This window comes from Gadus morhua, chromosome 16, assembly GCF_902167405.1.
Source record: "Gadus morhua chromosome 16, gadMor3.0, whole genome shotgun sequence".
Lineage (NCBI taxonomy): Eukaryota > Metazoa > Chordata > Actinopteri > Gadiformes > Gadidae > Gadus > Gadus morhua.
The window spans coordinates 12,546,865-12,564,364 of record NC_044063.1 but is presented as its reverse complement, the minus strand read 5'-3'; the positions used below and the strand labels follow the sequence as shown (position 1 = coordinate 12,564,364).

The following is a 17,500-nucleotide window of genomic DNA, read 5'->3' as shown; positions in this document are numbered from 1 at the left end:
ACTCTCCTCTTCATAATCACTGTCCAAACAACAATACCAGGACCACGACACATACACACACACACACACACACACACGGTCGTGGGCACATACACACACACATACACACACACACACAGTCACAGTCACACACACACATATGTGCCTGCGCACAAACACACATACACACACAAACAAACATGAACACACACACACCCACACACACATACACACACACACACACACACACACACACACACACACACACACACACACACACACACACACACACACACACACACACACACACACACACACACACACACACACACACACACACACAGCTGTTCAAATGTTCAAAGGAGCCTCAGAGAGGTAGATGACATGCTGGCGAGACAGAGGGGTGGAGAACAGATGATTGGGAGAAAGGTGGCGTGTGCTTGTGTGTGTGTGTGTTTGTGTATGTGCTTGTGTGTGTAAGACATGCAAGGTTCAGATGAAGGTGCCGCTCCAGATCACATGGGGGAGGTTGGGACATCTGATGGAGTCCGTGTTAATAATAGGAGATGAATCTGGATCTGCTTGAAGTCGGTGGAGGCGGCCACACCGGTCGTGAGATGAGTTCAAATCCTACAGGTAGCGTCTCTGACCCGCTGTAAACGCAGAGAAGATGGCCATCTTCTGTTCACCTTTCTTCAACACATACTCGCGCCACGGAGGGAAATACAGCTATTTTGCGTCTGAAAGGTCGTCCGTCGCGAGCGTGGCACCCCTGCTCGCCCATAGCGTCTCCCATGTCTGGGGCAGTGTGGCCGTGCCCCAGAAGGGCAGGATCGCCCAGACAGGTGAGTACGGAACGACCAACGCTTTTCGTGTTTTCACATTCATTGAGTTGTCTGCGGTCGATAAATAGAAAGAAGGGTCCTTCTAAGTGATAACATCGCATGAATGTGTCGGGGTCGACAGCTCCCCCTCTTCTGGCCCTTTTTCCCATCATGGTTGTTCTCCCATCCCAGCTCCCATTGTGAGTGTGAACCCTTTTACAATCCTTTGTGTTGCCGTGTCTGGGCCCACATCAACACCGCTGGCTGGGTTGCTATTTCCAGCGTGGCAGGAGGAAGCGGCTCATGATTATGTATTAGAGTGTCCCCAGGGTGATTGTATAACTCTCACTCGGTGATAATAGGTTTGAACCTGCTGTGCACCGCCACTGTTATTTAATGTGTAGCCACTTGATGAAGACCATAAAAATAAACACAAACTCTCCACGCTTGCAGAACAGCTTGTGTCTCCAGCTACAGGTTACGGGTGGATTGTGGATTACAGAATCCAGTGGGAGGCGATTTCTTGAAGATGTTTGCTGCAAAACGTAATTCCAGATGTTGCGTCATTTGTTCTGCGTTGTGGAGCATGGACTGTTTCGATAATATCGGCCAATTAACATCCATTCCTCAGCATATTTATCTCGTCCTGTTCGCCACAAATCGATAGAGAGACAACTGATGACAGGCGAAACAATGAGGCGTCGGCCCTTCTGAATCCCTACCTTCAATTACACGTTGGATGGGGTGTTCCTGCGTCCCTGCTCTTGTGTGGTCGCGGCGCACGCTGCATGAATACTTCATGAAGAACGAGGCAGATGCCGCTGAATATGGATTTTGTAGTTATAAATAAATCATGCAAACTCTTGAGGTCAATTCCGGTAATTAACTTCAAGGCAACCGTCCTGTGTGTGGAGCTTCATTCGAACGTGGGGTCTCACTCTCGGAGACGTTTGCTGTCACTCGTGGAGATGTTGCACACTGAAGATCACACATTCGTGTTTTATTAACAGAGTTGAGAAGACTTTTAATAAAGACCTTTATCTTGCTATCTCTGATTGTAGTGATAGAGTTGACGGGGATGATGATGGTGGGAGTGGTGATGAGGATGATAATGCTGATGAAGGTAGACAGAGGCTCAGTGTTAAATGTGTAACCGTTGTGTCCTGAGCTCGGTTGTACAGATCTGAGCACTTAGTTAATTTGCTGATCACAGAGACCTGTCTCTCGTGAATGCCATTATAATGTGTTTGATTTGACTGGCCCGCTGTCGCACAATATATCTTTGATGTGCTCTCTCTCTCTCTCTCTCTCTCTCTCTCTCTCTCTCTCTCTCTCTCTCTCTCTCTCTCTCTCTCTCGCTCTCTCTCTCTCTCTACTCATGGGTTACAGCCCAACGCACGCGTTAGAACATTAAAACTCACTGACGCACGCACACACACACACACACACATACACACAGTCACACCCACACACACACACACGCACGCACGCACACACACACACACACACACTCACACACACACACACACACACACACACACACACACACACACACACACACACACACACACACACACACGTACAGTACATGAGGGACCTTGGGTACTTTGACTTGGTTGTTCATTTTAAAACAAGTTGATATTTCAGGGGGGGGCGGTTTATCAGGTTTATTATGGGGTTTACAGGCTGCAGCAAATAGTTCACGTGTGAACAACAAAGACTGATTTGGTCCCTTGGAGCAACAGCAACTGTAGTCAAGTGGATTGGTTTATTGTTTTTAGACTGTATGGATGGGCACACATTTAATGACTTTGTGTTGATTCAAATAAAGCCATTAGCGGCAGAAAAATATTTTAGCGCTAGTTAAATGATGAATGATGAATGAGAAATGGTGTGTGTGTGTGTGTGTCTTTGACTGTGTCTGTGTGTGTCTGTGTGTATGTGTGTGTGTGTGCGTGGGTGTGTTTGTGTGCATGTGCGTTTGTGTAAGTATTTGTGGGTGTGTACGTGAATGTGTCCGTGTACGTGCGTGTGTGGGTGGGTGTGTGTGTGTTCTGGGTGATCGTCTCTACAGGGGCAGCGCTGTAGTGATGATCTTCTTAGCTTGTTGTCGGTCGTTTTTCGATGTTTCGGTGTGAAGGTTTGTGGCTCGAGGGCATTCCTCCTCTCCAGGGAACAGTCAGGATACTGGCCTCGCTCTCCTCCGTCATGGCTGTCCTCGCTTTGAGCTTCCAGACCACAGGCAACAGGCAGGCTACAGAGACTGGTTATATCGTCAGTTAGGATATGGAAGCGGTGGCCAGGGGGTTCCACCCACAGCAGAAAGTTACCGGATGTGGCTCAGGCACTGGAGCGGGTTGGCTGGTAACTAGAAGGTTGCTAGTTCGATTCCCGGCTCCTCCTAGAGTGTCGAGGTGACCCTGAGCAAGACCTGATCCTGATTGCTCCCGACAAGCTGGCTGTCTCCTTTCATGCTTGACACCGCTTTCGGTGTGTTCATTTGTGTATGTTAGGCAATATTGTGAAGAGCTTTGAGTGGCAGCTGGTTAGAAAAGCGCTAGAAAAAAAGGCAATATTGTGAAGAGCTTTGAGTGGCAGCTGGTTAGAAAAGTCTATTTACCATTTTCTGGATTCATTCCTCAATGGCCTAAGCAAACCTGAAGGCTTCCTACAGCAAGAGGCGGAGATCCTACACGCTCCCAAACAGCATGAGTCGGAGATCAGTGTAAGGTGCTTAAGATAAAAGCGTTTGTGCAACTACATCGTAACTCCCTCCCTCCCAGGGTTCAACAATGGGAGGGAGGGAGTTGGAAGGCAGGGGAGCGTTGATGGGAGGAGAAGAAAGGGAAGTAGGGAGGAGAGATGGTAGTGTTGGATGATGTTGTCAGACAGGATAAAGACTCTAGGAACAAACGGTATTTGCCTGCATCTGTTCTGAAATTAAATTGTTTTTTCTTGGAATGTGTGTTCTTCATGCAGTTTATTTAGCTGTCCCCTGCGATATTGTTTTATTAACACCTTTTTTTAAGCATTGAATATTAAATAATACATAAGTTTCAATAATGTGGTGGTTGAGCTGTCTAAGCCCATGCTGTGGTTGTACTCCGGGATATGTGTACTTTGAGCCAGGCTGGGTACACAATGGCATAACGAAGTACTTTACATTAATATGGATGTCTGTGAAGGTTTCTAAAATCTATGGCCATCTGCAGAATTATCTTTTGACATTACACTAACACTACCATCGCTTAATCGACTGACATCAGTGTCACTTGTGAAAGCTTTTAACCTTTTAAAATGAATAAACCCAAGCATGAAAACATTTACATTAACATTCAGGGCATTTAGCAGATGCTTTTATCCGACGCGATTTACAACACTTCATCCACATATTCACACACAGACGGTTGAGTCAACGATGCTAGGCACCACGCCAGCCAGATCGTCAGGAGCATTCAGGGTGAAGGGTCTTGCTCAGGGACACCTTGACACGCTAGGAGGAGCCGGGGTTTGGACTGGCAACCTTCCGGTTACCAGCCAACACTCTCTACCGCCTGAGCTAAGCTGACACTGTAAGCAGAGGTGTACTGCTACTTATGACCTTGATATGCCATTAATAATGTACTTCCCTGTCTGTAAGCTCACTGAATCTGCTCCATGACTGATAACATCTGACCTCTCGTTCGCACATCACATCACGTGTTCTTCTTAAGCTCACACACAGTCTCACAACACAGCTGGATCTCAGCTTCTAGGAAAAACTCACCAGCATGCTTTAGTAGACCAGAATAGCCACTCTGTGTGAGGTCACATCCACATGTTCCGATTTTGCGAGGGATATTATTAATATCAAAAGTCTTTCTCTCCATCAGAACATACGCAAGACTCGATTGCATTGCATAACAAAAACAAGTCAACACAGGAGAAAGCAGCTTCTATCTCTACGGTTGGCAGTGAGGAGCCATTGGGCTGTTTGTTGGCGCTGTCTTTGTTTTTAGAAACTGGTTCTCAAGCACCTTCATTGGCACCTTCATCGACTGGCTGAAAATCAGCTCCCCAGCTCCCCAGGTAGAGCTCCGTCCAAGCTGAACACAAAGGAAGTTCAATCTGAGCCCATCTCCTCCATTCCCGGCCTATATTTCCAGCATCAGACACCGAACAGCGAAGTTCCAATACCGGAAACTCCCTGATGCTCACTTAACGATGGGACTTGCCAGCTCGTTAACTGCCCGTTAATGAGAATTGGCTGCTTAAACGCTTGGAGTGGCTGGGATATCACAGAGCTGTTCGCGCCTCTATTCTTAGAGGGGCTGCCGGATGTGGATGCGTGTTTGTGTGTGAGTGTTTGTGTGAAATTGTGTATGTTTGTGTGTGTTTGTGTGAGTGTGTGTGTAAAGGAGGAAACCCACAGAGGGTTTGAAATAGCTTTGAATTGCAGCAGCGTCGATTTTTTATCGGGACACAAACAAAAATACCATGATCCAAACTACGAAAGTGTGCTGTCAAGTGTCTTTTCCTTCTGTTTCTCCCTCCTCTTCCTCCCCCTCCTCCTCCCCTTTCTCCCCCCTGCCTCCCTCCTCCTCCTTTGTGGAGCGTCTTCATCCTGACAGAGTCACAAATGATAATATGGAGTGGATGTGTAGAGCGCGATTCCATGATTCTCGGTGACTAATAACAACTCACTTTCTGCGTGTGCGTTACGACGGCGCCGTAGCGTTACCGCTCCTCTTTACGTGCTTCTTTGTTATTTGGACTCACACTACAAAGCGAAGCTCAGAGCTGTCTCGCCATTCAGACATAAAGGATGGTGACAGCCTAGTTTGATGGCTGTTTATGTTATAAGGTTTTTAAAAACATTTGACCACAAACCATCAGTCATCAGACAAGGAATGGAAAGGGAGGACCATTATTATGCACATTCCTAGGTCCACCTGCTACCTCACCTGACTTCACTGTTCATGTGGAGGTTTCAAGGCAGTCACAGAAGACAGTTTGAAAGCAGCATGGAGTATAAAATGGAAACATACATTTTCATATCATTATCGTTTGAGCTCAGCATCAATACCCTGTGAATTTATGGACTATTGTTCACTTAAGTGCATTGTTTTCTTGTGTTATGTGCTAAGGGACCTATTTTGAAAAGTATAATATCCAAGAAAATAATGATACTTCCTGGCAGATTAAGACACACTCTGATGGGCATGTATGCACGTACATGTTGCATGTGACTGCAGTATGAATGCAAAATGACTCAATCAAATGAACCGGAAATGAGGGCGTGTCGTTAACTACGTGTATTCATTAAGTGTAATTAAAGCTCACACACATATAGACACACACACACACACACACACACACACACACACACACACACACACACACACACACACACACACACACACACACACAAACACAAACACACACACACACACACACACACACACATAGACACACACACACACATACACGCACGCACAAATATAGACACACACACACACATACACACACGCACAAATATAGACACACACACAAACATACACAGAGACATACACGCACGCAAACACATACATAGACACACACTCACACACACACACACACACACACACACACACACACACAAACACACACACAAAATTACACACACACACACACACACACACACACACACACACACACACATGTATACACACACACAAACACATACACACAGATATACAAGCACACACACATACACACACACACACACACACACACACACACACACACACACACACACACACACACACACACACACACACACACACACTCGATATTCCTTAATGGGGACAGGAAGCCGTCTCTCGGCTGTCTGCCGCCATCTGTCACAACAAAGATGGGGGAAGTTTGAAGCTAAGCTTTCATCCACTGCATGTTGGACACCTACAGACCATCAACCAATTAAACACACCGAAACCAGAACCACATACCGTTGTTTTCATTCCCCTCATCCATTTCACCATGAATTTTCCCTCGTGTCAAGTGATGGCAGGCAAACCTTTTTCAGTTATTTTCTTTACTCTACCTCGCATCATGGCAGCATCCATGTTCCAGGAAAACGTGTGTGGATTTCAAGACGAGTGAAGGGCCATCAGATGTGGGGTCACCCCACCTCAGTGTCTCTCCTCAGCTTTCCTTCCCTCACAGACTGTCCCTTGCTCAGGGGTGAGGGAGAGAGAAGGAGAGTGAAAAACACTGAGAGAGATTATTTTATTCAGCCTCTGAAACCTCACTTAAGTCATCTTCCCACACATTGACCCTCGGTGACCTTGCTTTCAGGTGTGTTGGCTAGCTAGAAAACCAACTAGAATTGAGCTATAGTCTCTCTCTCTCTCCCTCTCTCTCTCTCTCTCTCTCTCTCTCTCTCTCTCTCTCTCTCTCTCTCTCTCTCTCTCTCTCTCTCTCTCTCTCTTCTCTCTCTCTCTCTCTCTCTCTCTCTCTCTCTCTCTCTCTCTCTCTCTCTCTCTCTCCTCTCTCTCTCTCTCTCCTCTCTCTCGCCCCTCTCTCTCTCTCTCTCTCTCTCTCTCTCTCTCTCTCTCTCTCTCTCTCTCTCTCTCTCTCTCTCTCTCTCTCTCTCCTCTCTCTCGCCCCTCTCTCTCTCTCTCTCTCTCTCTGTCCCTCCATCCCTCTGTCCCTCTGTCCCTCCGTCCACACAGTCAGACCCCTGTGGGGGCTCCGGCCCGTGTCCCTGGTCCACCGGTGTCCGTTGGGCCTCATTGTGCCACACAGTGACTCCATTGATGCGCCCCACTTGGCACCGCCGGCCGAGACGCAGGCTCCGGTTCCTGCAGCCTCCTCCCCTTTAACAGATCCCTCCGCTGACCCGTGTGCCTGTCTGTCTGTCTGTGTGTGTCGCTGTCTGTGTGTGTGTGTCATGGCCTCCGGTCCGCAGTGGAGCGATGCATGAGCGTGATGCAGTCGGGGACCCAGATGGTGAAGCTGAAGGCCGGCTCCAAGGGGCTGCTGCGGCTCTTCTACCTGGACGAGCACCGCTCCTGCATCCGCTGGAAGCCCTCCAGGAAGAGCGAGAAGGCCAAGAGTAAGTGACCGCCAGGGGGGTGGGAGCGGGGGGGAGGGCAGGGGGGGAGCGGGGGGCCGGGGGAGAGACCGGTTAGGGGAGAGACTGATCTAGGTGAGAGACCGGTCTAGGAGAGAAAGATAGAGGGGAGAGACCAGTCAAGGGGACAGACCGGTCTGGGAGAGAGACCGGTCTAGGGGAGAGACAGAACTAGGGGAGAGACCAAACTAGGGGAGAGACCAGTCTAGGAGAGAAAGATAGAGGCGAGAGACCAGTCTTGGGGAGAGACCGGTCTAGGGGAGAGACCGGTCTAGGGGAGAGACCGGTCTAGGGTAGAGACCTGTCAAGGGGAGAAACCGGTCTAAGGGAGAGAACTATCTCAGGGAGAGACCGGTCTAGGGGAGAGACCGGTAAGGGGAGAGACTGCTATGTTATTCTGTGGGTGGGTTGTGTTGAGGATCTTCCCCTCTCAGCGTGGATTTGATCATGTCTAATTGTGTATGTCTGTATGGCAGATGATGTATGGCGTAATGGCTGACGTTGAAGGTGTGTATGAGGTGTGCACTGCTGTGCACTGCAGAAACATACCGATGTGCTCGCCAACACACACTAGTCTATTACTATAGACTATTAGTCTTTTGTACTCTTTTGTTTCTTTGTTTGTCTGATTCTGTCGGTGTCGCCTTAACATATTGCTCCATCTGCCCGGCCTCGTATTGACCGCATGCCTCATGCTTTCCCTGTAATTCTTCCGGCATCTCTCTCATTGCGTGCCACTTATTTCCCCCTTGGTTTTGTATTTTCCATCCAGCTCTGCCTGGATTTAGGATTGCTTTCCTACTGTCCATCGCCGTGGTTTCGGAGCAGATTAGTTATTATCCCAGCATTTTCTGCTATCTCCAATTCATCAGGGTTGTTTATCGCTTTATCCGCGTTATTGTTCTCCCCCCCACCGTGGCTTTCAACCCGTCTGAGTGATGCTAGCGTGTGTATGCGATCCTGTATCTGTGTGTGCACTTTAGACATGAGATAAGCCCCTGAGCTGTCCTCCAGTGACACTGGGATGAAGATAAACGGACCCAGCGTTTTCCATGAGTGTGTGTGTGTGTGTGTGTGTGTGTGTGTGTGTGTGTGTGTGTGTGTGTGTGTGTGTGTGTGTGTGTGTGTGTGTGTGTGTGTGTGTGTGTGTGTGTGTGTGTTTGTGGGTGGGTAGGTGCGTTGGTAGATGGGTGGGTGTGGTTGTGGAGGGTGTGTGGGTTTGTGGGAGGGTAAGTGGGTGTGTGTGTGTGTGTGTGTGTGTGTGTGTGTGTGTGTGTGTGTGTGTGTGTGTGTGTGTGTGTGTGTGTGTGTGTGTGTTTGTGTTCAATTAGACATACGAACAGAGCTAGAAATACAGGCAGACAGACAAACAGGCAGGAAGACAGGCATTGATTAACAGATGGACAGACAAAAAGACAGATGGGACGGACAGATATTTCCGCATTCTCTAATTATACTCCACACTGTTTGCTCTCCCTGTACTCTCCTCTTCCACCTCCTCCTCCTCCTTCTTCTCCTCTACTTACAACTTTTCTTCCTTCACCTTTTACTTCTCTTCCTCCTCTTCCTCCCCCTCTACCACCTACTCCTCTTCCTCCTCCTCCTTCTCCTTCTCCTCTACCTCGAACTCCTCTTCCTTCACCTCCTACTTATCTTCCTCCTCTTCTTCCTCCTCCTCCTCTACCTCCACCTCCTCACCTCCTCCTCCTCCTCTTCCTCCCCACCCCCTCCCTCCCCCCCTTCCTCGTGCTCCTCCTTCCTGCTGTGCTAGTCACCATTGATTCGCTGTACAAAGTGACGGAGGGCCATCAGTCGGACATCTTCCACCGGCACGCGGAGGGGGGCTTCGAGCCGGCCTGCTGCTTCACGGTGTACCACGGGAACCACATGGAGTCCCTGGACCTGGTCACTTCCAACGCAGACGAGGCCCGCACCTGGGTGACCGGCCTGCGCTACCTGATGGCCGGCATCAGCGACGAGGACTCCCTGGCAAGACGGCAACGCACCCACGACCAATATCCTTCAGGGATTACGGAGCACCAATCACATGCCTGCATGCATGCACACACATACACATATGCATACACATACTCATACACATAGACAAACACAAACACACACACACACACACACACACACGCACACAACAAACACGCACAAAGGCACATTGCGGCGCACTAAGGCACATGCATGCATGCACGCACACACATACACATACTCATACACATAGACAAACACACACACACGCACACAACAAACACACACAAATACATACACAGATGCAGACATGCACACACACACACACACACACACACACACACACACACACACACACACACACACACACACACACACAACCACACAGGGATGCAGACAAACACACGCACACACACACACACACGCATACACACACACACACATGCAAAGAAGGATTTATGCAGCTAAAGAAGTAGTGTACATACGCCAAGACGGACTCACATTCCCACAAACAAACAATGTGCACATCCAGCTACGCTCATGCATACAAAAACAGACACACACACACACACACACACACAAACACACACACACACACACACACACACACACACACACACACACACACACACACACACACACACACACACACACACACACACACACAGGGCGTTCTCCTTAACCAGAGTGCGTTCGAGACGTGGATGAAGCAGACGTTCGAGGAAGCGGACAAGAACGGAGACGGTCTCCTGAACATCGAGGAGATCTACCAGCTGCTCCACAAGCTCAACGTCAACCTGCCGCGCAGGAAGGTGAAGCAGATGTTCCAGGTCAGTAAGGTCCCAGGCACATCACCACCATCTAGTGCATGGTGGTGAAGGCATTCTACTGCGTGATGAGGCAGTCTAATGCATGGGGAAGGCAGTCTAATGCATGAGGGAGGCAGTCCAGAACATCCAAGTTCAGTCTCAAATGGAGTGACTTGAGGTTTATCTGAGGTTTACCTCAGACTCTCAGGAAGTCTCATCTGGTTGGCTGAGATGAGGCCATTGTGTCTTCCATTTTAAATTCCATTTGATTGAATCTAAATATTTAGATTGAGTGGTTGAATTGCTGAAGGAATTCATTTATTGTGCATATTGTTAGGACGTATGTATGCACGTATGAATTGATGCACGCATGCCAAACATCAGCCCAAGACGGCCTAGCAGACATTTATATGAATGAATCGATGCTGTTGTTGTTCTATGATAATCTGCTGTGTGTGGGCGGAATAAACAGAGCAACACAGCAGTACAATGTATTCAAATCGTTATCTATCGGAGCTAGGGCCACCTCAGCATCACACGGCTCTCGTCTGTGCGTGTCTCTCAGCGTCCGCCCATAAAGGATCATTGACGGATCAGGTCTGACTTGAATAGAGGCCATTGATCCGTCATTCACTCCAAGACCAGGCCCGTACGGACCCTCCTCCAGCCTCAAAGCAGCTAAAAATAGCCATTTGGTTTTCTATGCATTGCGATTCCTTACGGAGCCCCATAATGCGACCCCCCCCACCCGCCTCAGCTGAGGCGAGAACTCCCCCCTCCCCCTCCACACCAGCACTAGCTCATCCCAGCGCTGCAATGGTTACTTCAGCTCCTTATTGGGTTTAGAGGGAAATGGATTGCGGCCCCCTTGAGAGGCCATCGTTATGGCGATGGAGACGAGAGGGAGGGGGGGGGGGGGGGGGAGTGGGCGGGCGACGGTGTGTTTTGGTGGCAGGCAGCAGCTCTGCTCCTCTCGCAGAGGCGGGGGCACACTGAATGTCCCCAGGTAACACTTTTGAAATAATAAGATGATAAGATGATGATGATGAGGAAGCATTTAATTAGCCTTGGGTGGAGGCTGTGTTGGTGCGTATGCGTGTGTGTGTGTGTGTGTGTGTAATAGGCTGAGGGATCTAATTTATGCAGGGTGTTGAGGAGGATTTGATGGCACGTTGTCTGTCGTATCACAGGTCATTGCACAAGACGGTGTGACATGATGTGTTTTCAGGTAGGTGTCGGGTGGGAAGACGACGGGCATTTCGGCGCTATTGCCGAGTAATGAAACAAACAGATGAACATCTCTGTCAGTGTTCAGGGATTTAGCCGTCGTTTTAACATCTAGGTCGACAAGGTAGAGATGAGTTTGCCTGCTCATGGTTACCCAGGGGTAGGTGGTGTGACATTGGGGATTGAACCCAGGACCTTTGAGAGGGCTAAGTCATCCCCCAATGTCTCACACACATGCTGCAACGCACATGTGCACTCTCTCTCTCTCGCTCTCTCTCTCTCTCTCTCTCTCTCTCTCGCTCTCCTCTCTCTCTCTCTCTCTCTCTCTCTCTCTCTCTCTCTCTCTCTCTCTCTCTCTCTCTCTTGCTCTCTCTCTCTCTCTCTCTCTCTCTCTCTCTCTCTCTCTCTCTCTCTCTCTCTCTCTCTCTCTCTCTCTCTCTCTCTCTCTCTCTCTCTCTCTCTCTCTCTCTCTCTCTCTCTCTCTCTCTCTCTCTCTCTCTCTCTCTCTCTCTCTCTCTATGTTTTGCCACTGTCCCCAACAGCAGCAAACAAGCTGTATCTTCTTGACTCAATTGCCCCAGGTCAAATGAAGAGTTGGTGGGGGGGGGGGCTACCACTGGGACATTGACTTACCACCGCTGGTGATACTGAAAGAGCTCCTCAAAGCATCAAACAATGTGTCTCCCTTCCCCAGGAGGCGGACACAGACGACCAGCAAGGATCTCTCACCTACGAGGAGTTCTCCGTGTTCTACAAGATGATGTCTCTGAGGCGCGACCTTTTCCTGCTCATGATGGCCTACAGCGACCGCAGAGACCACCTGACGGCCGAGGAGCTGGCCGTGTTCCTGCGCACCGAGCAGAAGGTCAGAGGGCGCGGCGGTGTGATGACATTAACCGCTGTTCTACTGACAATGTGATGTTATTAACCATTGTCTTAGTGACGATGTGATGTTATTAACCGCTGTTCTACTGCCGATGTGATGTTATTAACCATTGTCTTAGTGACAGTGTGATGTTATTAACCACTGTTCTAGTGACGATGTGATGTTATTAACCACTGTCTTAGTGACGATGTGATGTTATTAACCGCTGTTCTACTGACGATGTGATGTTATTAACCATTGTCTTAGTGACGGTGTGATGTTATTAACCACTGTTCTAGTGACGATGTGATGTTATAACCATTGTCTTAGTGACAATGTGATGTTATTAACCGCTGTTCTACTGACGATGTGATGTTATTAACCATTGTCTTAGTGACGGTGTGATGTTATTAACCACTGTTCTAGTGACGATGTGATGTTATTTACCATTGTCTTAGTGACGATGTGATGTTATTAACCGCTGTTCTACTGACGATGTGAAGTTATTAACCACTGTTCTAGTGACGATGTGATGTTATTAACCATTGTCTTAGTGACAATGTGATGTTATTAACCATTGTCTTAGTGACAATGTGATGTTATTAACCGCTGTTCTACTGACGATGTGATGTTATTAACCATTGTCTTAGTGACGATGTGATTAGGGCTGCAACAACGAATCGATAAAATCGATAAAAATCGATTACTCAATGCGTTGGCAACTAATTTGGTCGTCGATTCGTTGTGTCGCGCGATTAATAAGTTACTCATAGGCGTAGCACTGTTTACAGCCAGCCGCCGACAGGTTGGTTCACGGTTCATGCACGCGCACAGCGAGCTTTAGTGTGAGCGACCACAGCTTGTATTTTGGTCATATCTTAAAACTGGACTGTAGGCCTACATAAAAGTGTTGAACCTTCACTGTCTTTGGGTTAAAAAAACTCCTTCAACTCAGTATCCGTCTAGTTCAACCGAAAACTCTGTCAGCTGCTGCTGCTGCAGACGTTGTGCAGACGGGCTCGGAGTCGGCACCGCGTGCATCAACAGTCATTCAAAGCAGCGGTAGTAATCACACAACCGGACGGTGTAGAAAGTCCCATCAGTTAAAAATAGTAATGCAGTTTTTAAATCCATGTTAAAATCGGCAGGATATAGAGCTAGTTAGCTTAAAAAAAAAAAACTAACCAATGGTCACAAACAGTGTCAAATGTGATGTGTTCAGGTCAGCTCAGTAATATGATTGATGCGTTCAAATGCAGCAGTAAAAAAATATATATATTGAGCTTTTGGTGAAAACTTGTTTTCCCAGTAATATAAAATGGATAGTAAAGATAGAATTATGACCTGTTTAATGTCCTATCTTGAACTATCATCATCTTATCAGCAATTAAAGCAATATTACAAGTTCTATTTCAAAGAGTCTCGAAAATGGTATCAATAGGTTTGACCGGTTAACCATGGACATCCCTTATATACATATAAAAGTATATCATACATTGTATGTTTTTTTTTGTGTTATCCCAGTTATGTTTTTTTAATCTTTTTATTATTTAATATTACTTTTAATAGTTCCGGGACGTTGGAGCAATAACCTGGTGTTTTTACACTTCAGTCTGCACTGTGAATTTGAAGTAATGTTCAGTTTTTGAATAAAGATGCGGCAATTCATCTTTTTTTTTTTTTATATCCGATTCATCGGTTAATCGAAAAAATAATCGACAGATTAATCGATTATTTAAATAATCGTTAGTTGCAGCCCTAGATGTGATGTTATTAACCATTGTCTTAGTGACTATGTGATGTTATTAACCTCTGCTTTAGTCATGCTACGATGTGATGTTATTAACCTCTGCTTTAGTAATGCTACGATGTGATGTTATCAACCGCTGTTTTAGTGACGATGTGATATTATTACATTTACAATTACCGTTAGATTCAGATGCTTTTATCCAAAGCGACTTAAAATAAGTATATTTGTAAGGAGAAAGAGAAACTTTTTTAACTGCCGATACAATTGTGTGTATCTTGTGCTCATCCTGTCGGATAGTCCGATGTTTAACTGCCTCGCTTCGCTCCCAGCGTCTCTGCCCGAAGCCCCAGAGGAACTAGCTCCACTAGGCAGATTTATCACACCTAAACTTGGCTTGTCTCGTGGGTATCAGTCCTCTCCTGCAACTCTTTCTTTTGTAGGTCATGTCAGGGTCCTCTTCCGCTGCTAAATGGTGTTATCTCCCTGCTTCTCCTTTTCCACAAGCTGTCCCATTTAGCTGCTCAATAGACAGCTGACAATACCCCAGGCCGTGGCCGTTACCAGGCGCTGGGGCACCTCCCATGTCACTCTCACCTGCATGACAGGGACGCCATGATTGCGAGTTATAATGTGCGGCCGTGTTTACCCCTTCCTCCGGAGCCAAGGGGTCCTGAATGGTCAGAAAACTGTTTCTCTTTTGACAGATGACCACCGTGACGCCGGAGTACTGCGCTGACATCATCGATAAGTTTGAGGAGTCCTCCGATTATAAACAAAAGGGCCTCCTGGGCATCGAAGGTAAGACCCCCCCCCACTATCGGGTCTAGCTCCCAATCTCTTTAGGAGATGAACCACTATGAGGGCTCTGATCGGAATAGACAGGATTTGGAAAGCCATCCCAAGCTTTTACTGCACACTCAATCCACGATCACGTTCAGACACTAGACTTGGGGAGCACTGGGTGTGTCTCCGTGTTCACGCGGTCGTATGTTTGGTTTGGATATAAATCAAGGGACCCTAAAGAGCAACCTGCACTCTGAGTATCTTTGGCTCCAGTGGGTTTCTGACTGGGTCATTTATCTGGGTTTGTCCCGGATGGAGTCCGACTGGGGGGCGGTCTGCAGTGGGGTGGTGCCGTTGTGTTATAAATCCACATCTCTGCTCCAGACAATGTTAACAGACACATCCCCTTGATATCGGTAATGCCCCTTACCATCTCTACCCTAAAATACACATCCCTCAGGCATGAGTTCAAATAGGCAGTGACAACAGACTGTATTTTAATTTGGTTCTAATTTTGTCCCTTGGTTTTTAGGTGATCCCCCTTATTTTCCCCTATCTTCTGTTTCACAGTAGTGCTTAAAGCAGGAGTTGTTAGTTTGAGAACATATGAGCGAGAGAGAGAGAGAGAGAGAGAGAGAGAGAGAGAGAGAGAGAGAGAGAGAGAGAGAGAGAGAGAGAGAGAGAGAGAGAGAGAGAGAGAGAGAAAGAAAGATGGAGAGACAGAGAGAGAGAGAGAGAGAGAGAGAGAGAGAGAGAGAGAGAGAGAGAGAGAGGGAGAGGGAGAGAGAGAGAGAGAGAGAGAGAGAGAGAGAGAGAGAGAGAGAGAGAGAGAGAGACAGACAGAGGGGGAGGGGGAGGGGGAGAGAGAGAGAGAGGGGGAGAGAGAGAGAGAGAGAGAGGGGGGGGAGAGGGTTAGAGAGGGAGTTACAGACTGATGAAAGAGAAGGGGTGAGACTAATTATGCCCTGAGAGGCATGGTGACTAAATGTGTTAATGTGTGTCTCACTGACCAGACCAGTAGGCCTACACCCTGCCCTGTGTGTGTGTGTATACGTGTGTGTGTGTGTGTGTGTGTGTGTGGGGGGGGGGGGCGGCTATGGGTGTGTGTGAATGTGTGTGTGTTTGTGTGTGTGTGTCTGTGTGTGTTAATGTGTTTGTGTGTGTGTGTATGTTCGTTTCTGTGATGAATACGTAAAAAAGTCATCGTTAATAATGTTTCTTGGGATCGATTTCCTTTCCTACTTCCGAGTCATTCCGAGTCTTCCTCTTCATCTTCTTCTCGCCCTCCACTCCTGCACATCCTCATGCTCGCACACATCGTCTCGCTCTTTGCATTCATCCCTCGTTTGTTAACCCTCCCCATCAGATGAAAGAGCTCTCTCTTCCTTTGCTTGCCCTCTCTTTTCCCCTTTCCATAGATGTCAGCAGAAACGTAGACGGTCAGCTTACTCAAACCACCCTAGCCTCAAACCTCGAGGCGGTAAAACTTATTAGCTCTAGGAGTGAGACGACTCATTAAAGGCATTCTTGGTGTTTGTCTGCTCTCATGTTTTGTGTTTTAACGACCATTCAGAAGGCACGGGGTTCGATCCCCGATGAGCGAATCCTTCAGCAAGAGGCCTCCCTTCCTTCATGGTGCTGAATGGCTGAATGCATCCGAGTTCACTCACCTCGAGTTCACTCACTCACGATGCATTCAGCCATTCCTGAGCCTCTCACTGTGAGTGGCTCAGGATGGCCGCGGCCGCCAAAGGCCTCAGCAGTAAAGCCTGACTTTAGCTTTATTTTTTATCTTTATTCAGATCCCAATTAGCTTCCACAGCTGTGGTCGCTATTCTTCCTGGGTTCCACATAAAATAAATAACAACACAGACATATAAAGTCATACATACGGTACAAAAACCTATCTACATCACAAAAGTCATAACCACGGTAATGACTCTGGGTGGCGCTCCTGGCAGGGTTCACCAGCTTCATGCGCAGCCCGGCCTGCGACGTGTTCAACCCGCTGCACCGCGAGGTGAACCAGGACATGGAGCAGCCGCTGTGTAACTACTTCATCGCCTCGTCCCACAACACCTACCTGACCGGGGACCAGCTGCTGTCCCACTCCAAGACCGACATGTACGCCTGGGTGCTGCAGTCGGGCTGCCGCTGCGTGGAGGGTGAGCCCGCTCTGTCTGTCTGTCTGTC

General features: G+C 47.9%; 1 protein-coding gene across 1 annotated transcript in view; it reads left to right on the top strand.

Moving 5' to 3' along the window:
* plch1 (phospholipase C, eta 1) overlaps window positions 1-17,500 on the top strand; it is a gene marked incomplete in the record, with an annotated part of 54,645 nt that overhangs the window by 16,991 nt on the left and 20,154 nt on the right. Inside the window, 6 exon segments of the mRNA XM_030382010.1 lie at window positions 7,732-7,878; window positions 9,668-9,911; window positions 10,574-10,703; window positions 12,604-12,774; window positions 15,229-15,322; window positions 17,269-17,472. Coding sequence (XP_030237870.1) covers window positions 7,732-7,878; window positions 9,668-9,911; window positions 10,574-10,703; window positions 12,604-12,774; window positions 15,229-15,322; window positions 17,269-17,472 — 990 coding nt within the window.